At 47.4% G+C, this 24,688-nt stretch overlaps 1 protein-coding gene and 1 non-coding gene across 3 annotated transcripts in view; both read right to left on the bottom strand.

The window, feature by feature from the left end:
* Window positions 1–24,688, bottom strand: part of NTN1 (netrin 1) — a 200,145-nt gene that overhangs the window by 162,593 nt on the left and 12,864 nt on the right. Inside the window, exons 1-2 of one of the 2 annotated variants that reach the window (XM_030861423.3) lie at window positions 20,599–20,889; window positions 19,060–20,141 (exon numbers count right to left, since the gene is read on the bottom strand). In XM_030861423.3, coding sequence (XP_030717283.1) covers window positions 19,060–20,077 — 1,018 coding nt within the window. In that variant the 5' untranslated portion in view covers window positions 20,078–20,141; window positions 20,599–20,889. Of the gene's footprint in view, window positions 1–19,059; window positions 20,142–20,598; window positions 20,890–24,688 lie in introns of those variants that run through there. The other variant, XM_060290120.1, reaches the window with a different exon arrangement.
* LOC115856234 (U6 spliceosomal RNA) lies at window positions 3,773–3,879 on the bottom strand. The gene has a single exon (XR_004040756.1). It is a non-coding gene; the product is annotated as a U6 spliceosomal RNA (small nuclear RNA).

The following is a 24,688-nucleotide window of genomic DNA, read 5'->3' as shown; positions in this document are numbered from 1 at the left end:
CAAGGGTTTGGATCAAGATGCTAGAGGTTATACTTTTAAAATGTGTTAGCATAAAGTTGTTCATAGTTATTACCTTATTTGTTTTGTCTCTCCCAGATCTCTAGTTATGCCTCTTTTTCATTCCTAATGTTGTTTATTTGTGCCTTCTCTCTTTTTTCCCTCTACCAATCTTTCCAGATATTTGTTTATTTTATGAGTCTTCCCAAACAACCAACTTTTGGCTTTGGTTCTCTCTGTTGAATATCTGTTTTCTAGTTCATTGACTTCTGCTCTTGTTTTTAATCTCCTCCCCACCCCCACTTTGTTCTGGCTTATTCTGTTCATTTTTCCCTAACTTCTTAAATTAGATACTTAACTCATTAATTTTCAGCCTTTCTCATGGTCCTGGTATCCTGTGAAACACATGCCTCTCCTCACCTTCCCCTCTTTGTTCAATGAATTAATCATCTCTTGGCTAGAGGATGAGGGGACACAGAAGCAGGCATGGAGCTGGGTAACCTGCCCGTTTCCTGCAGGTAGCTGTCTATGGAAATGCTCTTTCCGAGAGCTGAGAGCTCCCGGGGGTGGGGGAAGGGGGCATATTCCAGAGCCAAACCCAGCCATCAGGGTCATATTTCATTACAGGAGGTGGCACCCCATGTCAGGGAGTCCTTGTGGCCTCACCATCTTGTCCTTGCAGACTGATTTCTATTTTAGCACATCTCCTTTGCCAGGCCAAGAGGCAATGAGGCAGATGCTCCTGTAAAGACAGGAATAAGCCAAAGCAATAAACCCAGCCCCAGCTGTCAGCTCAAACTGCTCCAGTCTCAACTAGGAATCATCCTGTTCTATTCTTTGCTTCAAGTCATTAACTCCCGGTTAATTCCCTTCCTGACGCCACTTAGGAGGGAACCCCAAACCGTCCTCATGGAATGAGAGTGCTGGAGGAGACTAGGAATCATCTGCTGAAAAATCATCTCTTTTCACCACCGAAACCAAGGCCCAGGTGATTTCCATTCAAGTTCAATGATATGGTGCAGTTTTTCTGGTATCAGTATAGAACAACCAGCTTTACCTTACTAATGCATTCTGCTCAGAACTCTACATTTCAGACACTATTTTGTGACCCCTGCTTTTACTTTGTGTTCAAAGCCTTATATGGCTTCGCCCACCTCTTAATTTTTAAAAGGTTGGATGACTTTGTCACTTAATTTGTAAAACGCTTAGGGTGGTATGTCAGTCTCCCACTAATATTGGCTTTTTGCTCCAAGTAGGCAAAAATAAAACAAGGATACAGAGTATCTGAAGAATATAATCAGTAAGATGGATTTTAATAAATATATTGAACTCTGTACCCTAAAAACAGAGTTCTCTTCCAGTTCCCATGGAACAGGAACAGAAGGGACCTCAGGTACACACATGAGATTATTTAAAAATGAAACAAAACAAAAATTGTATTCGTTACAATAAAATGAAATTGGACATTAATAACAAAATATATATTTTGAGGACTTAATACCCTGGAAATGAAAAGCCAATTCATAAATAACTCCAGAAACAAAAAGAGTATCACAACTACAATGACACAGTCACTGGAAAAATAGTGACAATGAGAGCAGTACAAATCAAAACCAAGGGTAAGTGGTCAAAGCTACTATAGAAATGAAAAGTCATTGCCTAAATTGTTGTACTGCTAAATAGGAATGAGAAAATAATGATATTAGTTGAACTGAGCATTCAACTAAAAATATTAGTAGGACCACAAAAGCCTAAATAAGAAATTAATAAAGATAAAACAGAAATTAGAAACAATTAAAAAAAACCATTAGGGCTTCCCTGGTGGCGCAGTGGTTGAGAGTCCGCCTGCCGATGCAGGGGACACGGGTTCGTGCCCCGGTCCGGGAGGATCCCACATGCCGCGGAGCGGCTGGGCCCGTGAGCCATGGCCGCTGAGCCTGCGCGTCCGGAGCCTGTGCTCCGCAACGGGAGAGGCCACAACAGTGAGAGGCCCGCGTACCACAAAAAAAAAAAAAACATTAATAAGTAAGTGGCACACTAAAATAGCATATAAGAGCTCTGACTGAGAATAGAGAGATCCTGTTTGAATTACAACTCTGGGCTTTGTAACTGTGTGACATCAGGCACGTTAAATGTCTGAACTTCTTAACCACCTGTAAATGTGAATAACAGTACTCAACTCACAAAGTTGTCAAGATTCTGAACATTAGACAGTGCATACAAAGTACTCAGCACAGGGCCTGGCACACAGTGAGTGTTCAACAGATATTATCAGGTATTATTATCATCATTTTCAAAAATGTCAAACAAACCAAGAAATCTAGGCAAAGAGAGAGTGAGAATATTTCATTGTTAGAAATTAGAACGGTGACATAGCCATATATGAAAGTTTTAAAAAACATTTTTAGTGATTACTATATACAACTATGCTTAAAAAATGAAAATCTGGGTAAATCATCATTTTCTTGGAAAATAAATTACCAGATTTGACTCAGAAAGCAGTTGAAAAATTCCTGAATAAACATAAGCATGGAAGAAACTGAAATGGTTATCAAATAACTCTTTCCAAAAATGGCACAGGGCCCAGATGGGCTAATTCTAGCAAATCTTCAAGGAACAGTTATTTCTCACGCTACTTAAATGATACCACAGCATAGAAGAGAATAGAAACTTCTCACTTCATTTTATGAGGTCAGAACAGCCCTGATACAAGAGGCAATATACGGAGAAAAAAGTTCAGACAAATTACACTTTTGAACAGATACAAAAATCAAAAATAAAATATTAGCAAAGAATAATATATAACCAAATAAACTTTATTCCACGAATGCTAGAATAGTTCCAATTTAGAAAATCACAAAACCACAATGAGATAGCACCTCACACTCACAAGAACAGCTATCATCAAAAAGAAAGAGTATAAGTGTAGATGAGGGTGTGGGGAAATTGGAATCTTCATACGTTACAGGTAAGAATGTAAAATGGAATTGCTGCTTTGGTAAACAGTCTGGCAGTTCCTTCAAAAGTTAAATATAGAGTTACCATATGACCCAGCATTTCCACTCCCACGTACATACATAAGAGAAATGAAAACGCATGTTCATACAAAAACCTGTACATCAATGTTCGTAGGAGCATTATTCCTAGTAGCCAAAAGGTGGAAACAATCCAAATGTCCACTAACTGAAGAATGAATAAATAAAATGTGACATGTCTATACACTGAAATATTATTCAGCCATAAAAAGGAATGAAGTACTGACACATGCTATAACATGGATGAACCATGAAAACATCATGCTAGCTGAAATCAGTGAGTCACAAAAGGCCACATATTGTGTGATTCTATTTATATGAAATGTACAGAATAGACAAATCCATAGAGATCAAAAGTAGATTAGTGGTCGCTTAGGGCTGGGACAGTGGTAAGAGGGAGGGTGACTGCTATGGGTACAAGTACTGCTATGGGTACAAGTGACTGCTATGGGTACAAGGTTTCTTCTGGTGATGACAAAAATGCTCTGGGATTAATTTTAGTGATGGTTGCACCACTTTATAAACACACTAAAAACCACTGAATTGTATGCGTTAAATGGGTGACTTGTATAGTATGGAAATTATATTTCAATAAAGCTATTAAAAATTTTATAAAACAATAAATGTAATTCATTATTTAATATAATGAAGGAGAAATATTATATGATCATTTTGATTGATATCTAAAGGGTTAACATTCCACATATTTTTTTTTTTTTAATAAAAATTAAAATTCCTTTAAAAATATGGAACGCTTCACGAATTTGCGTGTCATTCTCGCGCAGGGGCCATGCTAATCTTCTCTGTATCGTTCCAATTTTAGTATATGTGCTGCCGAAGCGAGCACTCCACATATTCTTGATTTAAAACAACAAAAAGGGGCTTCCCTGGTGCGCAGTGGTTGAGAGTCCGCCTGCCGATGCAGGGGACACGGGTTCGTGCCCCGGTCCGGGAAGATCCCACATGCTGCAGAGCGGCTGGGCCCGTGAGCCATGGCCGCTGACCCTGCGCGTTCGGAGCCTGTGCTCCGCAACGGGAGAGGCCACAACAGTGAGAGGCCCGCGTAACGCAAAAAAAAAAAAAAAAAGTTAAACATCCATTACCATATCACACAGTCATTCTGCTCCTAGGGACTTACTCAAGAGAGATGAAAGCATATGTCCGTGCAAAAATGTGTACAAGAATGTTCACAGCTGCTAATTTCCCTGTAAAAGCCAAAAACTGCAAACAACCCAATGTCTATCAGCAGATGAATAGATGAGTTTTGGTATTTCCATACAATGGACTACTATCCAGCAGAAAAAAGGAGTGAACTATTGAGGTACGTAACATCATGGATAAGTCTCAAAATAATCCTGAAAACTGAGGAAAACCAGACCAAAAAAAATGCATACCGTATTAGTCCATTTATATACAACTCTAGAAAAAGCAAACTAATATAAAATGATAGAAAGCACAGTGACGGAAACAGCAGAAGGTATGCAAGGAATTACCCAGGAGCATTAGGAAACACTTGAGGCTGGTGGATACGTTCTTTATCTTGACTGTGGTTATGGTTTCATAGGTAAATACATATGTCAAACTTTCCAAACTACATTCCTTAAATATGTGCAATTTACTGAATTTCAACGAACAGTGTTTTAAAAATTTATCCAGCAGAGAGTCAATCTATGATTTTATTTAGACTTAACATCCTACCCTTTTGGCATCCTAACAACCCTAATGGAGACATTTAAATAACGAAATCATTAAGTACAACAGTCATGTTGATTACGGTCACAATTTTTAAAATGCAGGGACTTCCCCAGTGGTCCAGTGGTTAAGACTCCGTGCTTGCACTGCAGGGGGCACGGGTTCGATCCCTGGTCAGGGAACTAAGATCCTGCATGCCATGCGGTGTGACCAAAAAAAAAAAAAAAAAGTTATCAACTATCACCAACTTCATTTTAACTACAGTGCCACCAAATTAGCAATGGTGTCTGTACTGAAACTTGATAAACTCATCTAAAGCCTATACATGCATGCATACATACGTAAATACATAAGAATAGCAACGAGAATAACCAAAAGGAACAAATGAAAAAGAATAAATGAGTAAATGCTGAGCCCACCAGAAATGAAACGCACTATCCAAACAGATAGGCAGTGGAAGGAAAAGAGATCAGTGAAACAAAATGGGAAATCTAGAAAATAGATCCAAGTTTATATAATACTTAAGCATTTAATAATATGGCATCTCAAATGGCTGAGAATAATTTTTTTTTCAGCAACTGTCATTGAATAACTGGCTAAATGTTTGCTGGAAAAAAAGGGATCCTTACCTCACACCGTATGTCACAATTAATTCCAGGTGGACGAAGATTAAAAGATAAGACTTTGAGTTCTGGCAACAAGGTATACTGAGCTAATGCAGACGCCCGACCACTGCAGAAATACTAGATGAAAATAATTTTTAAGAATATGTAATGCATGGTATATCTCACAAGCAATAAAAGGAAATTCCCAAGTGCTGGAGGAACCATGGGGTGTTTGTGAGTAAGGAGGGAAGGGAAGGAGGAGAGAGATAAGGGGAAAGGAAGACTGGCTATCAGACCTGGAGACAGGCCTTAATGGCTTTGGCCTTGAGTTTTTAACACCTGCACACATGAGATGAGACCTTGGGTCTTAAAAGGCCAGGAGTTAGAAAGGAGGCCTTGCATTCTTTTTCTTCACCATATTTAATGAGCACCTACTATATGCCAGGCTCCCTGTGAACAAGAGACAAGGATTCCTGCCCTTATGTAAATTAACAAGTGCCTTAGAACAGAGCAAGTGGCAGGATGCGAAGATAGTTAATAAACACAATAGATAACTAAATCAAATATTGGGCTGGCCAAGAAGTTCGTTTGGGTTTTTCGTAAGATCTTACGGACAAAACCAAACACACTTTTTGGCCAACCCCATAGTATGCCAGAAGGATATAAGCATTGTGGGGGGAAGAAAGGAGAAAGTAGCGCAGGATAAAGGTGACGAGAAAAAAAAAAAAAAAAAAAAGGTGACGAGAAGTATAAGTGTGCGTGTTTGTGAGTGTGTGTGTGTTTGAAAGAGACAGACAGACACGGATGAGGGGGCTATTTTAGGATCATTAAATAGGATAGTCAGGCTGCACTGAGGAATGACAGCTGACCAAGGATTTGAAGGAGTCAGGGAAGCCATCCATTGGGATATCTGGGCAGAGGGAACTACCAGTAAGAGCTTGGGGTACAAGGATAGAGGCAGGGAGACCCGTTAGGGTCAGTAATCCAGGTGGCCAAAGCCTGGACCTTCCAAATGCACCGTAAGTGAAAAGGGGACTAAAAATCTGACAGCAAAAGTGTGTCTCTACCCAAAACTTTTTTTTTTTTTTTTTTTTTTTGGCTGTGTCGGGTCTTAGTTGCGGCACGCGGGATCTTCACTGCAGCACACAGGCTTCTCTAGTTGTGGTGCACGGGCTTAGCTGCCCTGCGGCATGTGGGATCTTAGTTCCCCGACCAGGGATCAAACCTACATCCCATGCATTGGAAGGCGGCTTCTTAACAACTGGACCACCGGGGAAGTCCCCTCAAAACTCCTGAGTAAAGGGAGAAAGAGTCTTCAGTGAGAAAATGAAACCCCAGGTCTGAAAATGATTGGAATCAAAATACATACTCCTCATTTGATAGAGGAATTTCTAAGATAATTAATTAATGGAAAAAGCGGTCCCAAGCCAATGATACCTCCAGGATGTCTGGCAAAATCAAATGCGAAATCACTCAGAAGGGACATTTCCAGAACTAAGACCCGTGGGAATTCCACAAAATCCCAGATAAAGGAAAGCTCACCGTCAGTGCCAAACACATGAGGAAAGTCATTCACCATGAGCAGAGGTGCGCAGGCTGAACAAGCAGAAGGATCAGTACCTCCAAGAAACTGCGCTCACCCATCAAACTAAAAAGGACCAGAGGATAAGTTATGATTACGACTACTTACGAGGAAATACTGCTGAGCAAAAGAAGCCAGGTAGTGAAGAAAACACACAGTCTGATTTCACGGATGTGACGTTCGAGAACAGGCAAAACGAACTCTATGGTGTTAGCAGTCAAGATGCTGGCTACACAATGCGGTGGTGGCGTGAAAGGCACGACGAGGCCCTCTGGAAATATCTTATTTCTTGACGGCTGCGCTAGTTACACAAGGGAGTTGATTTTGTGAACGTTCATTCAGCTGAACACGCGTGACTGAAGAGAGAAGGCTGGGTGGCTGACATGCCAGAGGGCAAAGATGGAACAAAGGTCCCATGTCTCCCCCTCCCCCTTCCTGGAAATTCCAGGAAGTCCTGAAGGGCAGGCCCAAGTGAGTCCTCCAATCAGAGCCTGCGCGGTCTCCTGAGGGCACCCCAGTGGAATGGAGGTGGTGGGAAATAACATCGCTCACACTGTAGAGCTGCCTCTGGTGGAGATGGGAATGGAAGGGGTGGGTCACGTAGCTGGGAAAAGTCCTCAGGAAGGAGGTGCGTCCACTGGCGCACAGAAATGTGAGTGCTCAAGATGGTCTTTGTGGCCCAAGCCCTCATTTCACAGAAGAGAAAACCAAGGCCCAGACAAGTGAAGGGACTGGCCCAAAGTCACCTTTGCCCCCAGTATTAACGGTTTTCCTTGACAGGGTACATACAGGTGAAAGAGACAGGCAGTCAGGCACAGTGGTGGAAAACAAGACGCCAGAACCACACTGCCTAGATTCTAACCCCAACTCCACCACTGCCGGCTGTGAGACCCTGGGCGAGGCCTGTACCCTGTGCGTGCCCCATTTTTTCACCTGCAAAATGGTGCATAAATGTAAACGTGTACGACCGCTTTCTACAAAACGTGTGACCAACGGATAAACACAATGTACTAGAGCTGAACGGATACCTACCCTAGGGCACGAGATTCCACTTCTAGACACATCCCCAACAGAAATGCATTCAAATAGGCATCAAAAGACATGGGTAAGTACAGCCACGGCAGCACCATTTTTAACAGCTAAAATGTGGAAACAACCCAAACGTCCACCGTAAATGGAACAAATAAATAAATTTATCCATGGGTATCACGGAACACTACAGCATAGCAATGAAAACGAATAAAACTACTACCACCCATGGATAAATCCCACAAACGTACTACTTGAGCCTAAGCCGCCAGGATATGATTCCATTTACGTGAAGTTCAAAAACAGTCAATTCAACGCATGGTGGGTAAGGGGCGTGGTGACTGGAGGGGCCCTCGGCAGCATCTGGGGTGCTGGTTATGCAGGTGTGTCTACCATCATGAACAGTTCTGAGCTGTGCACTAAGCATTCGTGTGCTTTTCTGTACATTACGTTACACTTCAGTGAAGAAACTGCCTTAATTATACTCATAACAGAACCCACCTCATAAGGCTGTTATGAGGACTAAACAAGATAATATTTGCAGAATGTTTCGAACAGAGCATGGCAGTAGTGAGGGTGCTGATAAAAAGCCCCAAGTCTAATTTTTCCAAAGAGGAAATGCAGGTGGCCAACAGGTACGTGAAAAGATGCTCAACGGCGCTAGTCATCGGGGAAATGGAAATCAGAACCACAATGAGCTATCGCCTCACACCTGCCAGAATGGTTATCATCAAAAAGAACACAAATAACAAGTGTCGGCGAGGATGTGGAGAAAAGGAAACCCTTGTACACTGTTGGTGGGAATGTAAATTGGTGCAGTCACTGTAGAACACAGTATAGAGGTTTCTCAAAAAACTAAAAGTAGAACTACCCTATAACCCAGGAACGCCACTCCCGGGTATATATCCAAAAAACCCAAAAACACTAATTTGAAAAGATACACGCACCCCAATGCTCATAGCAGCATTATTTACAATTGCCAAGGTATGGAAGCAACCTAAGTGTCCATCACCAGATAGATGAATAAATATATGTATACATACAATGGAATATTACTCAGCCATAGAAAAGAATGAAATTTTGCCATTTGCAGCAACATGGATGGACTTGGAGGGCATCGTGCTAAGTGAAATAAGCCAGACAGAGAAAGACAAATACTGTATGAGATCCCTTATATGTGGAATCTACAAAAATACAACCAACTAGTGAATATAACGAAACAAAACAAATAAGAAGCAGACTCACAGATATAGAGAACAAACTAGTGGTTACCAGTGGGGAGAGGGAAGGGGAGGGGCAATTTGGAGGTGAGGGATTAAGAGGTACATATTATTAGTTATAAAATAAGCTACAAGGATATCTTGTACGACATGGGGAACATAGCCAGTATTTTATAATAACTACAAATGGAATATAACCTTTAAAATTGTGACTCACTATACGTACACCTGTAACTTATATAATATTGTATAGCAACTATGCTTCAATTAAAAAAAAATTTTTTAAAGTAAAAAGAAAAAAGAAAGCCCCTAGTCTAGAAGGAGCACCCTGCCTCGGGGGTCTCCTTCTTATGGCCCTCTTCTGAGCCCCCTCCCTAACACAATGCAAGGGCCCCTCTCACTCGGCACTGTACCCCATATACCAGCGTGGTCTTCAGTGGAGCCCCCCAGGGCACAGAAGGCATTGAAAGCACTGAGAACTTCAATAACACGCCCAAGGTCGCACTGCAAGGGTGGAGCCAGGACTTCAACCCAAGCAGTCTGAAGCTGGAGGTGGGTTCTCTCAACCATAGCGCCTAATACACACATCTTGGTATTTCATATATTATTCAGTAGAACGCTGTGCTCTCTGATCCTGATTTTAGAACTGAACCATTTCTATGCAGCAGGAAAATCAGAGCTTGCTTTCCACTTCAACGTGGGTCACATTCTTCCGCAGACACCTTCGATTTAAAACAAGAAACAAGGAATTCCCTGGCGGCCTAGTGCTTAAGATTCGGCACTTCCACTGCAGAGGCCCAGGTTTGATCCCTGGTTGGGGAACCATCCCGCATGCCGCACGGCGTGGCCAAAATACAAAAAACAAATACAATCAGATAAAACAAGAAACAGCTCCCTCACCTCGGTTCCAACAACAAACTGGGGTGAGAAATACAGAGGATGTCCAGTCCCATTCTCCCCTGGCATGTCTGGGTAGCAATGATGGCAGATCTGCCCCCACTCCTGGTTTAAGCCCCATGGGTTTCTGTGGATTGGAGTGAGAAGCAATTTCCTTCCTCGTGGTAGCTGGGCAGGTCGAGCACTTTCTCACAATGAATTCTCCCCAGCTCTGAGCTGTGGAGTGAGACAGGGCTGGGTCTGGGAAGAAGGAGTTGGCTTCGATCGACCTGCCCACCTCTGAGGTCTGGCTGCGGAGAGAGGAAACGCGTTGGCCGCAGGACTCAAAGCAGGGGGGCCGCCGTCCAACAGCCCTGCCCTGGGGCACCCGATCCAAAGGTACTTTCTCGTTTCGGAGGCCAAGCTCCGTATCTGTAAACACAATGTGTTTCCTTTTTCATGCCGGGACTGGCGCTGTTATCGTTCAGCACTTTCTGTGTCAGCCCAAATGTAAGCAGAGTCCTTGCCTGTGTAGAGTTCTGTCTCCCGATGCCACGCAGACCTGGTGTGGGGTCCAGGGCCCGACTTCTAGGGTGGGAAGAGCCTCAGGCCCGATGAGGCTGCATCCCACCTGCGGGGAGGGCATCACTTCCCACTGCTTTACATCCCCAGACCCAACAGAGTCACCTGACCACTGATTGCTCCAGAAACGTCTACTTACAGTGTACTTCTCTGCCTGCAGGCTGGGGGAGCAGGGAAAGGTCTCCCGGGACCAAAACTGTCTTAGTTTTTATCTCCTAGGCTAACTCTAAGGAGTAACAGCTGCCTAAGGTATTATATTGAAAAGGAGTCTAATACCCTAAGACCATTTCTGGACTTAGGAGAAAAGAGTGCTGTGATTGATTAGTGATGTCTGCCCTGGTTTCAGAATTGGAAAGGGGTGATGCGTTTGCCAAGTACTCACCACAGCCACTCCAAGCAGGAACAGATGAAATCAGAAGCCGCAACCACCATAATCAGGCAGTGGGAAGTGTCCATCCCTTTGGGATGTTCCATCAAATATGGGACGTAATGCAACATACTGGTGCTCAGGAAACTAAAAGAGAATCTACCTTATTTCCTTGTTACCTAACACTCATTTATTCAAACCCAGCCCCTTTAAAGGTGCCTGCGGTCCTACAGATGGTCTAACTTTGGTGTGGAGCCTCTGGAATGTGTGAAAAATTGGACATGACAACCAAAAATCTCTCTTATCTGGAGGCGGTAAAGGACCAGGGAAAATTTAGAAAATCTAGCCACAGCACCAGCCAGGAAGGGGCATGAATGGGCCCTCAACTAAAACTGGACCACCTGCACAGAAGGCTGATACCTCGCACATCTTACATGGGCTAGTCCTGAATGCCCCACAGAGACAGCCTTCTAGAGCCTCCTTCTAGGCTGGGTTGGGAGGATTCATTGATTATCAGTTGATATAGTGACCTTTCTGTTCCTCTCAGTGTTACTTTCTACCTTTCAAGGTTCTCACCCAACAAATTTACTTTGACCTCTGAAAAACCACTCACCCCTTCAAATAACCTAGAAGCCCGCCATACCTACGAGGAAATCTTTCTTCTGGATCGTCTTTATATGCACAAATGCACTGCAACGTGATTATGACCTTACCTCTAGCTAATACAATGACCCTGATGGCAGAAGACTCAGGATCTCCAGGAATGACCCCGCCAGAGGCAAAGGCAGACCACACTTCTCCATTCCTTGGCACTACTTCTGAACGACTGGTACACCTGTCTCCTTGAGGACATCTTCCCTTGTTCTCTGAGTGCCAGTGGATGCAGCAGATAGAAACATCCATCGCAAAAGGAGGCTCGGGGCAGGCGCTTAAATGTTGGAAAAGGCTCGGACAAGAGGCATTTCACTTCTCATCCATCCCATGACCACAGTCCCTTCTCTCTGTCAGAGAGCAGAACTGGCACAAAATAATATAGTCAGGGCTGAACACACACCCAGCCAAGGCCTCCCAGGAGCTGGGGATGGGAAGGAAGTATTATCTCTACAGGCAAGGAACTGACAAGTGGAATGGGTCTCTCTGCCTTCTGACTTAGGGGAAATTCACATAAATTATATAATGTTCCAAAGGCAAATGAAAATCTAATTCCGAGTCTATAAGAGAGCTACATTTTTGAAATAAGACTACAGAAATGCGATCCTGAACTCCCCACGTGCTGTACACATCAAACCTCAAGACAGCAGACAGCGTGGAGGCAGGTAGCCCTGTGTCCAAGGACTGTCGCAGGCAGCTCAATGATTTCAGGCACCGTTCGGAACCATCCCTCGGAGATGGTTACAATAGGACACGGCTTTTATGTGATCAGCCCTCGAAACAAGGGCCACTGATACCCCTTGCTCTCTGTATATGCAACAGCGCCACTGAACGAGCCAAGATGTACCCCGTCTACATTCAGTTTTGTTTGTGTAAAAACTGCCCTTTGGTGGCAGCGACATCGGGTTTCGAAAGGCTTCCTTCGTGGAAATCTGATTCACTGACATAAAGCACATGTAAAGCACCTAGTACGATGCCTGGCACTTAGTAGGGGTTTGTGGTCTGCCTTCAGGATGCAACCCAACACCCCCCGGACAGGCATTCTAACTCCTGGGCCGCCCAAACCGATGCCACATCTTCCGAGGCTTCGGAGACCACAAGGGCTGATGTGTGTCTTTCCAGATGACAGGCAAAATGCTGTAGGCCACTCTGCAAGTATTAGGCTTAAAACCTGAGCATTTCAAAAGCTCTTCGAGACCTCCAGTCTTCCTCTAATGAAAGGCACTGCAGAAACCCAAGGTATGATTATCACTTCTGAAAGGAAGAGAAAAAAAAAATACTGGCTCACAAAATACCCGTACTAGAGCATCGACAGATAAGACCGTTTTATAATCCAGTTCCCTAGAGAGCCATTTATTTTGGTGAGGCCAGTGTGCATAGCAGACGCTGTGGAAGCCATCAAGATAACACGAATAACAACCCAGTGGACTTTTGAAGTGTAAACATAAAAGTCTATTAAGAATACAATGTTGGTTTAATCCCAAGACAAAAAATTTACTTAATGAAAAGCACAACTCATCTCAAGAAGGAAATATCGATACCAGCTGTGAGCAGAAAATGAGGGGATTCCTTCCAGGGAACATCTGAATTTCAACCCACTGCCTTTCCAATGTTTACTCTGGCCATAAAGTCTCAAATACTTTTCCGAGGATCTCATTTTTCTACAGGAGAAGGAAGTCAGGGAGAAGTCTGGGCAGGGCCAAAGGAGACCTTGGCAAAGCCTTGGAAAGGCACAGACGCACCCCAGAAGGTGCACGTTGACACGGCTCTGTCTGGCTTCTCTGGGTAGAGTGGGGAGCAGCCTCCGGGCCCACCAGGTGCTAATGAGGACCCCAGCAGAGACCCTCACTCCAGCCGCCACGGGGCCAACAGCGATAAATGACAGTCCTGTGCCGCTGACACACATGCCCGGCACCGACCAGCACCACGCCGGCAACCAGGATACGCCACTAAACCCCCCTCTTTAACAACAACACTCCCTAGCCACTTCCTAGACTTTTTTCAGTGTGTTCCAGAGAAACAACAGGATACTGAACACTAGGGACAAAGGAGAAGGGCTTCTTAGAAAGGATTTTCTGATTACGAGCTCTGTTCCACCACCTTTGAGAGAGATCATGGGCCCTGAAATCAAGAAAGACTTGGCCAGGACTTCCCTGGAGGTCCAGTGGTTTAGACTCCACGCTTCCAGTGCAGGTTCGATCCCTGGTCCGGAACTAAGATCCCACATGCTGCTCGGCGCGGCCAAAAAGTAAAAAAAAGAAAAGAAAAGAAAAAAAGAAAGACTTGGCCATAAGCAACACCTGTGCACGCTGAGAACCCACACAAAGGTGCTTAAACCCTCTTCACTTACATTCCTAAAAACTCCCAGCTCCAGGCTTCCCTGGTGGCGCAGTGGTTGAGAGTCCACCTGCCGATGCAGGGGACACGGGTTCGTGCCCCGGTTTGGGAAGATCCCACATGCCACGGAGCGGCTGGGCCCGTGAGCCATGGCCGCTAAGCCTGCGCGTCCGGAGCCTGTGCTCCGCAACGGGAGAGGCCACAACAGTGAGAGGCCCGCGTACCGCAAAAAAAAAAAACAAACAACTCCCAGCTCCCACTAGGCCTGATGGCTACAATCAAGGACGACTTCTTATATACAATTTCATATTTAAATATGTATGAACATAATAAATACGAGTATGATATATGATATCATATGACATAACGTCATGCAATACAACACACCTCCAATTCTAGCAAGAGGTAACAAGCTTGCTAGGTAACAGGCTGTTCTGACTAGTCTCCTCGAATTCTCCTCTACCGGCAGACCTCACTTTACCGCACTTTGCTTTACTGAACTTCGCAGATATTGTGTTTCTTACAACTTGAAGGTGTGAGGCAACCCAGCCTCGAGCAGGTCTGTTGGCGCTGTTTTTGCAACAGCATTTGCTCACTTCATACCTCTGTGTCACATTTTGGTCATTCTTTGCAATATTTCAAACTTTTTCATTATTATTATATGTGCTATGGTGATCTGTCATCGGTGATTTCTGACGTTACTACTGTGACTCTCAGAAGGCTCAGACGATGGTTAGCATTTGTTAGCCATGAGGTATTTTTTAATTAAGGTACGTACATTCTTTTAGACATAATGCTATTGCACACTTGATAGACTACAGTATGGTGTGAACAGCTTTCACAGGCACTGGGAAACCGAGAGATTCGTGTGACTTGCCTTATTGCCGCGGTCTGGAACTGAACCCGCGATATCTCTGAGGTCGGCCTGTACATGTAACTGCCATTCATTTATCCATCCATCCGTTCTACGGGGAGGCAGCACAGAGGATGCAATAAAACCAAGCACAAAGCATCTGACTGGAGTCTTAGATCCACCACCTACTAGCTATGTGGCTTTGGGTAAACCATTTAATATCTCTCAGTTACGGTTTCCTCCTCTGTAAAATAAGGACAATGATAGGGCCTATTACTAGCATAGTCACAGTGATTAAATGACTAAATTAATCTGAGTGTTTGGCAAAAAATAAGCCCTCAAGGGTTAATCATAATTAACATTATGATTATTGAGGGTTTATCATAATTAACATTATGATTACATTATGTAATTATTATGACAATAATTACTAGGACTATAAAAGCATTCACTTATCTATCCCTATGTACCAGACTGGGCAGCAAATCACTTTAGCCTTCTGATTTTGCAAGAGTCTTTATCGGGGCATTAGATTTCTCAGGGCAACGCCTCCCATATAACCTCCCTCCTGCCGGGGAAGATGATGGTAGGCCCGAGCACCAGGGCCATTTACAGCCTGGGGAACCCCTTCCCAAAGCCATGTTTAAACAATTACGAGCATTATGTTGCAGGTACCCATGACCATAGGAGGCCAGCCCAGCACGGTGCTCATCTTGCAGAGACGTCTTTTGTGTGGGTTTTGGGTTTCAGCTGGGCAACGCCAAGCCATAGAGTGAGTCGCAAAACGAGTTTTCATAAGCTCACCCTGTCACAAACCAGGCAGGGGTTCATGCTGACATCCCCACAGTAAGATTAAACAGCATGCTTCGTCAGGCACTAAATACTAACACAGCTCCGACGTCAGGGGGACACTGATTAAAACTGATGTCAATAATTTATGAAACACAATATGGTCTTCAGATGCTCTTTTTTAAAAAAAAAGGAAGAGGGGTAAAAGGGCCTAGCAACCCAGGTGGTTTAAAACTGTTCATGCATTTTCTCTTGAACGTACACCCCCCACCACCATGCACGGATGCTTCTTTACACAATGAATATAAATGCACATGTGTGTAAGAGCATGTGAACGCTGCTGATACATATGGGCGGAAGAAAGTATTTAGTTATTCCACGGAGAGCTGTCGAGGCCGTAACGTTATACATAGTCTTCTCTTTCATATTGTTTTGGGTTTTTTCTTCTCCGGAAGAAGTCCAAAATTGCATTTAAAATAAAATTGGACCTTACAAAAGTTCATGTTTATTCCACAGAGAACTTAACCTTGAAACAACCCCCAAAAGAAAGTTGGACCAAAGAAAACCGATAGGAGATATGCATTTCTTAGTAAACCGAAAGCACCTCAGCCCTGTGTAGAACCATTTAGTCAAATAATAATATCGATTTTTTTCCAAGTTTTAGGACTGGGGGAGGGAGCGGGGATGAGAGGGTTAACCTAGGGAACGATGCCACTTTATTATGTCATGTCTTTTTATTTTAGAAAGGCAAAGACCGTGATAATGCTTCATTTTTAATCAAAACTCATTTTGAGAATTAAAAATAGACTTTGCCTTAGTTGTAAATAATCTGGGTAGCTTGACTTAATATGTCAACAGTGTGAAATTCACAAGATGGGATTATGTTGGGGAAAAAAATCTGAGCCGCTGAGAGTACAAAAGTTAGTGTTTGAAGGATTCATTAATGCTTTTTCCTAGCACAGTGCCCTGTAGTGTCTCAGAACACCTGTCAAATACTAATTCATTCACATATCTCCACTTCAGGGCCTTTTCATAAAAAGCTCGACCTTTAATTGTAAATCACTTCTAAATTGTCTTTGCTGGCTTTCTCTTTTGCGGAATGATGGAAAAATCACTAAGACTTCAATTAAGACTTTATGGGAAGTCAACCTGACATTCCCGAGGCTATATCTACAAGGTATCAGAACATCTATTCAAAAAGGAAACTATAAATAACTTTAACATCGTTGAATTGGCTTGGCTTTTATGAGATGACTGAATAATTGGCAAGATTTAAAGATACTTTAACTACTGAGAATTAAAATAACTTCAGTAAAAACCAGAAAATATTGCTAGCCGATTATTTGTCATGTAGATTATGTACTTATTAGGCCTAATTAAACTTTTTGAACAAAAAGGCTTACTAATTACGTTAGTTAATATGTTGATTGCTCAATTTGGTTTAAAAAAAAAAAAACCCAGTCAATCCAATTTGTGCACAGAGTTAGTGCTTTGGTCAAAAGACAAAATCCTCGACTATAGAAATTATTTCAAGTACACGGCCATTGTTATAACAATTGCGGGTTACATAAACTGACAGGGAGAGATGGGGGTGGGTGGTATCTGAACAATACCACCCCTGCTAAGAGGAATCTTCAAGCCAGTAAAATGCTACCGTCATAGCCAGTTTATCTGCCTCGATGTATTCACTTGTGTTTTTTCCAATCAGACCCTGCTGGTGACAATGAGAAGTTATCTTTCATATGCACATACATACTAAAACTGATAGCAAAACCCTGGGAGGTCTTTTAAATCTCAATAAAAGGTTTTTACGCACAAAAGGAAGAAAAGAAAAGAGGAAAGGGGAGAAGAAAGAGAAGAAATGGGAAAAACCAACAGTTCTGAAGGAATGGAGCAGATCAAAGGAGTTTTAATTCTCCAAGACGACTAAGCCGGGGTGTAACCACTATCTCGCCACCGAATCCTGAAAAGTCTCTTCCAACAGGCAACCAGTTCCATCCCTTAAAGTAGGGGGAAGGACAATTAGGTCTGCAAAAGCGTACACTTGGAGTGCAAAGATGGAGGCCCCGCCACGCAACAGGAGAACAGCCCTCTTCAGACCAGGACGCCTGCCTGGGCCTCAGCGCCGACCGGGCTTCTCCAAAACATGTTTTCCATTCCAAAAGTCTACATCCACAGTCATGAGGCACAAACTATTCGACAACAACATGACACAATTAATCAGAACCAGACCTCAAAACGTGTGTTTGTGGGGACCAGCAAACTTTGTAATGTGCCTCAGAGGCCGAAGCAATTGAAGAGACTCACACCGGCTGTGTGGGGCTGGGGGGAGGGGGAGGAAACATCTATATTCCACGCAAGATGAACACCCAAGGGCGTACTGACCAACTATATTGACGATTGACGTTGATGATTTTCATTAAAATAAAACATGAGATTTGGGCATTTACATCTCATGCTGGAAAAGCAGAGTATGGTCTTACTACCTTTCCCCTCCTTTTTTTTTTTTTTTTTTTTGTCCTCCTGGGGAGAAACTGATGCCGCAGAGTTTCTACAGCAGCAAAGTCGTATGATTCAGAAACAGAACGGATCCTTTTTTTTTTTTTTTAAAGCCTCATTTCCAACCAGTATCCACCAGTGCCGGTTTTGTCAGATTTCTCTTTCAGGAACCGAAACGCCATGAAATCGAGAATCTGGGCCCTTAGTTAATTCGGAACTGTTTAATTTCACCGAACCCTGACGCTAACAACAACAAAAAAATCTGGTATACTTCTTTTTTGCAGCGGGATTGAATTAGTTTAAAATAATTAGTGAACTCTCTTTTGTAATCTGTAGATAGTAATTAATTTAAATCACATCATTCTTTTGCTAACACAAACAGGCTGTCCAAAAGAAAAATATATATCTATTTTCAAACCATAAAAAACAAATGGAGGACGCAGGAGTGATAGTCGCCGTGTACCGAATTGGCCCCAAACTGCAAATCCCTTTGCCATCTCCCAAGGGATTTGTGGTCGTGGAGCTGGAACTTCCCGGGAACCGGGCCGGGTTCCCCAACAGCGCGCGCAGCTGCAGCCCTAGGGGAGGGGCGGTGGGGCGGAGGTGGACGCCAGGGTCCCGCCAAACTGAGGGGAAGGCACAGAGTGTGCGCCTTTGGATCTGGGGTTAGGGGGACCGGTCGGCAAATTTTCTGCAAAGCCCCCTCCCCGCATCTTGGCTTCGCACAGCGCAGTGAACGCAAACCCGAGCGTCCACGGCCGGCGCCACGAGCGCGAGCGGACCAGCTCTCTGCGCTCCGCGGTGCAGGATTTCCACGTACGCGCGTCCCACCAATCCCACCACATCAACGAAGCGGGCAATCCTCGGGAACCTTCGGTCGCGAGGCCCGGGAGCAGCCGCCCGGGTCCCCGCCCGCCGCCCACGTCCCCGCGGTGCCCCACTCACCCACGCACTCGTTGGCCTCACGGGCTGTGGCGCGCTGCCAGGGCCGGTCGTAGTGAAAGGGCTTGCAACGGTCGCACTCCGGGCCGGCCGTGTTGTGCCTGCAGTCGCACACCAAGCTGTCGTCGCGGTCGCGCACGCAGCGGGCCGCGTGGCCATTGCACTTGCAGCGGCCGCCCACCTGCAGGTCGGACACGGCGTAGAAGTACGAGTCGCGCGCCAGCTCTGAGTCGTCCTCGTTCTCGTCGCCGAACGTGTGCAGGCGGCTGAAGGCCACGCGGATGTCGGTGGCCGTTACCCAGTCTTGCAGCACGGGCGAGTTGTCGAAGTCGTGCGCCGAGGGCCGCCCGTCCAGCGTGCTGAAGGCGATGAGGCCGCCCGAGAGCGGGCGCATGTCGGTGTGCGAGTCGGTGCACACGGCCTCCTGCTCGTTCTGCTTGGTGATGGGCGCACGGTGCGGCCGGTTGTACATCTTGCGGCACTGAGTGGAGTAGAACTGGAAGGGCACCCACGTGCGCCCGTAGTCCATGGACTTGTAGATGGCCATGGACTCGGGCCGTGGCGAGCAGAATTGCAGGCTCACGTAGGTCACCTCGAACTTCTTGCCGAGCGACAGCGTGAGCGTGACGTTGTGCGGGAACTGCAGGTAGTTCTCGGACTGCCAGCACGTCAGGTTGTGCGGGTTGTTCAGATCCGTGAGGAAGGCGGGCGGGTGCGCCTTCTTGGGGTCCGACGCGTTGCAGAGGTGGCAGGAGCGCAGCCGCTCCTCGCCGCGCTCGCTCACCACGCAGTAGCGCCCGGCGGGCCGGCCGCAGGTGCTGGACACGCGCACGTCCTTGCCGAAGGCCGCGTTGACAAAGTCCGGGATGCAGCGGCGCGGGTGGCCGTTCTCGTCCGAGCAGGGGTCGGGCTGCGCCGCCTGGCCGGCGAACATGCTGAGCCCGGGCCCGCCGCGCACCGCGCCCACCAGGCACGCCACCGCCGCCAGCGCCGCCAGCGCCTCCCACACTGCGCGCATCATGCTGCGTCCAGCCTGCCCCGGCCCCGCCGCGCCGAGGAGTCGGTCCGCCCGCCGCAGAAGGCGCCTGCGGAGAGAGAGGAGCCGCGCTCAGCCAGGCCGCCCCGCGCCCTCCACCCCCCGGCGGGGCGGCGAGCGGGGGCGCGGGCGAGTGCCCGGCTTCCCCCGCACCAAGCCCGCGGCCGAACGAACTCCCGCCTCGCTCCCCCGCGTCCCGGGGGGGCAGGCGAATCCGGGGGCCCCAACCCCGCACCACCCTCGCCTCTCTTTCCCGGCCGGCGGCGAGCCGGGGCCGCGGGCCATCGCTCGGCTTCCCCGCCGCCGCCTCCACGCCGCCCGAGGGTCCGGCCCGCGCCCGTCCGCCCGTCCGCGGCCGGCCTGCCAGCACCCCAAACTCGGACGCAGGACAGCTCGTGGGCCCCCCCGAGCCCGCACGGCCCGAGCCCCCTCCTCCCGCAGCCCGGGGTCCCGCTCAGCAGTCCCATATCGCACCCCCGCCGGCGAGTCCGCGTTCGGGACTTTACCTCAGGAGAGGGCAAAAGAGAAAGAAAAGTTTGCCCGGCCCCGGCCGGGGAGCCTGCGCGCCGGACGGCGGAGAGCCTCTCGCTGGCTGCTAGCAGGAGCGCCCTGCCTCAGCGCGGGCTTGCCAGCTCCATGCCCGGCGCGGCCGCCGCTGCCCCAGCCCCGGCCCGGCCGCCGCCGCCGCCGCCTCTCCCGCCCGAGTGACGACGCGGCCGCCCGGCTCCCGGCGCTCCCGCCGCGGTGCGAGTGCCGCCCAGCCCGCGCCCGGGGCGCACACACACTCCCGCTGGCTGGCGCGCACTCACACACGCACGCACGCCCCCGAAGGCTCCGCCGCCGCCGCCGCCGCCACTCGCGCAAGGAGTGGGGGGCGGAGGGGAGCGCGGGGGCGGGGGGCGGGGCCGCCGGGCGGGGCGCCGGCCAATAACGTCGGCGAGCAGCCGCCCGCTCGTTCGCAAAGTTTTAACCCCGGGAAAGAAGAAAGTTAAAGGGAAGCGGCCCGGGACCCGGAGAGAGCGAGGACACGAGCGGGTGGGAACCGGGGCGCCCGAGAAGGAGAAGCAGAGACAAAGGGAAAGCAAGGAGAGCGCCCGGGGAAACCCCGGAGAGGGGGCTGGGCCCGGCGCGCACCCCGCGGAGGGAGGAGGGGCCGGCCGCGGTCTGTCCGCGTCGCCCCGGCCCCGCGCTGCGCGGAGAGCCCCGCAGGTTTCCGCCGGCCCCACGCCCGGGGGAGCGCGCAGGCCGGGGGGAGGGGGCGATTTACTCCCTCTTGGTCCCAGGCAAACACATCTGTGTTTGTTTTCTTTGCTGCGCCGGGGTCGGGCCTTCCTCTAACCCGGCCTGATGGCCCCGGCGGCACCGCGCACAGGGCCGTGCCCCGTGGGCAGACAGCCCAGGATCGTAAGGAAGAGCCGAGGAAGATGGAGCCTCCGCTGGCTCACCCCTCCCGCCCGAAGCCCCTGGGGTCCGGAGAGAAAGAGCTGCTCCCCCGCTCCCCTCCCCACAGTTGTCACCGTGCGGTGGGCCTATCTGTCGGGAAAGCTGCCCTTTTCCTGCCCGGGGAGCTGTGGTGGGCTGGAGGGTGAAGAGGGAAAAAAGCGGGACGGCACCTGGGCACTGGCCAACGCCCCTCCCAGACGGCTCTGTCAGGCTCAGGCTGGGGGCAGCCTAGCCCTCCCCAGATCCAGAGGCAGCCCTGTAGGTACTTGCTGGCTCAGTGTTGAAGGGTGCTGTGGCCCATACTGTCTTGTGGGAGCCCACAATAGCTTTGCAGAGTAGGTATTAAGCTTCATTTTGCAGATGAGGAAACTGAGGTCTCAGGAGGTGAAGAAACTTGCCTAAGATCTGCCAGCTAGTAAACATCAAATCCAGGCATAGAAACTTGGCTTCTTCCTCTCCTCACACTTGTCAAATGGATAATCCCACCCAATTCGAGTCTCATGGGGCATCCTCGGGGCCACCCAGCTTCTCCTTGCCTCCTTCTCTGCCACCTTAACGAAAGGGGGGAGGACAGTAATAGCATCCTTTGACCATCTTGCAGCAGCAGCCAAAGCACTTTGGGAAAAGAATACACGGGGCTGAGAGCTTGGAACTGAATTACGGTTGTTACTTTTAGATGAGTGAGCTAGTAATAGACCTGGCTTGAAAGCCCAGGGTCCTGGTTCTGGCCCAACAGCTGACTTGCTGCATTCACTCCACTGAGTGCCTCATTTTGTCTTACTGGTATTCTCATAAACTCTGGGAATCTAAAAAGGGGCCTCAGGGCTAGCCTGGCCCAGCTCAGTCTCTTTGGACCACGGCCTTCCCCAGCCTCCCTGAGAGACAGCCACCCTAGTTCACTGCACCCTTGGGCTGCGGTGAACTTCCAGGGATGGGAGTTCACCGCAGCCCAAAGAAAGAAATCCATTCCATTGCAGGACAGCCTGGACTCATCCCCTCCCCTGGCGTAACATTTTAACTATGCCTTCTTGTGCCATGTACCACTCTCCACACTATTTATCTATGCCTTGCCTTGTGGCAGAGGGGGATTTCAGGTGACTTACAAGGTACTTAAAACAAGGCAAAATAACATAAATTAGAAAGTGAGGTGGAAGGAGATAAACGTTTCTTTTTTTTTTTGATGTTTAACCCTGTGGACTGTGAAATCCCAATGGCGTACTGAAAGGCAACACAGCAGTCAAGGAGCACAGGCTTTGGAGCCAGAGTGTGACCTTGACAAGTTTTGCATCTTTCTGTGCCTTGGTTTCCTCATTTGTAAAAGGGGGCAACAATCTCTATCTCACAGGGTTGTGAGCATCAAATGAGTTAACACATAAGAACATTATAGCTTATAATATGTGTAATAAATATTGTACTCAGATCATCTACATGGGTGTACTGTCGTATAAATTTATATGTGAATGTACATAAAACCAGGCACACAGTAAGGGGATGTAGAAATGTTCATTGGTAGTATTAAATTGCTAGCTCTTCATAGAAATTTCAAGTTATTTAAAGAAGAACATTTAATCACATGGAAAGACGTTCGTGACATATTATAAAATGAAGAAAGGAAATTACAAAACACTATGCCCCCCAAAAAACACTAGGCACAGTATACTCTCATTTTTATTTTTTTTAAAATATGCATAAAAAGACAACATTGCTAATTGTGGGTATCTCTGGATAGTGAGATTACTGGTGATTTTTGTTTATTTTTGCTTCCTGTTCTTGATCGTGTACAGTAAAATAAGGAGAGCTAAGAGGAGAAAAACCAAGAGGGAAGGCAAAGTAGAGACGGGAATAAAGGTGAAACCCTCCCTGGGATGCCCTATTCATCTTCTGGGAGTGGGCCACAACTTTGTCCCTAAGCTTTCCCACAGCCAAAGTGAAAAGGAGACTATGTCAGTTACACAATTCCAAGTGTCCATGAGTTAAAAACAGACCTATTACTCAAGAGAATTACTACTCTTGGTACTAAAATCAGACAGGAATTTCTCCTGGGGGGCCTCATAAAGAGAACACAGTGTGAGGTAACAAGCAAACATCCTCACCATCCCTAAACCTCTCGGAGGGTTTCTGTGATGGGCCATAATGTAAGCCAACAGCATCACAACAAAACACAAGTCAGGAAGACATCCTGACAAGGATGGGTCTGAAAGAGGTACACTGGGGTACCCCACTCACTGCCCACCCAACTTGGTCTACTTTGGAGTATCTTCAAGACTGGATTGCCCAGCGTTCTGAAGCTTTTTCTTGCTATGTTGTTTCTGTCCCAGAGCTTTTGATGGACGTTGTGTGGCAACAAGTTCGAAATTATCCTCCCTGGGGTGCACCTCGCCAGCGAGCTTAGGTCAGTGGTCTTCAGGAAGCATGTGCGTATGGGAGGTGGGGCACTTTCCACTTTTATTGTGATCACTTAGGTCTAAGCTTATCTTCCGCAGTGGATCCTGGTGGGTAGGACTGTCACCTTGCATCATGGAGGTCCACAACGTTCTGGGAAAACCCTCCTCGCTGCCACTTGTACAGTTGGTTCCATTCCAATTCCACACAGCCGCCTTGACCAAGGCTCTACCTCTTCACCTCTTCAAATGTTGGAAATCAGCCATCTATCATCCCTCAGTTTTCTTTCTTCTAGGTAAAATGTTCCCAGTTCTTTTTTTTTTTTTTTTTTTGGCCACACCGTGCGACATGTGGAATCTTAGTTCCCCAACCAGGGATCGAACCCGTGCCCCCTGCAGTGGAAGCATGGAGTCTTAACCACTGGACCGCCAGAGAAGTCCCCCAGTTCTTTTTTTTTTTTTTTTGCGGTACGCGGGCCTCTCACTATTGTGGCCTCTCCCGTTGCGGAGCACAGGCTCCAGATGCGCAGGCTCAGCGGCCATGGCCCACAGGCCCAGCCGCTCCACGGCATATGAGATCTTCCCGGACCGGGGCACGAACCCGTGTCCCCTGAATCGGCAGGCGGACTCTCAACCACTGCGCCACCAGGAAAGCCCCCGCAGTTCTTTTAATGAGTTCTTGCAGGACACTTTGCCAACCGCTCTGCAGCCTCTCTTGACGCCTTCTAATTCTTCAGTGTCCCTATAGCATACTGCCCTTTGAGGGGACAAA

This window comes from Globicephala melas, chromosome 20 (genome assembly GCF_963455315.2).
Source record: "Globicephala melas chromosome 20, mGloMel1.2, whole genome shotgun sequence".
Taxonomy (NCBI): Eukaryota; Metazoa; Chordata; class Mammalia; order Artiodactyla; family Delphinidae; genus Globicephala; species Globicephala melas.
This window is presented reverse-complemented; position numbering and strand designations above follow the sequence as displayed.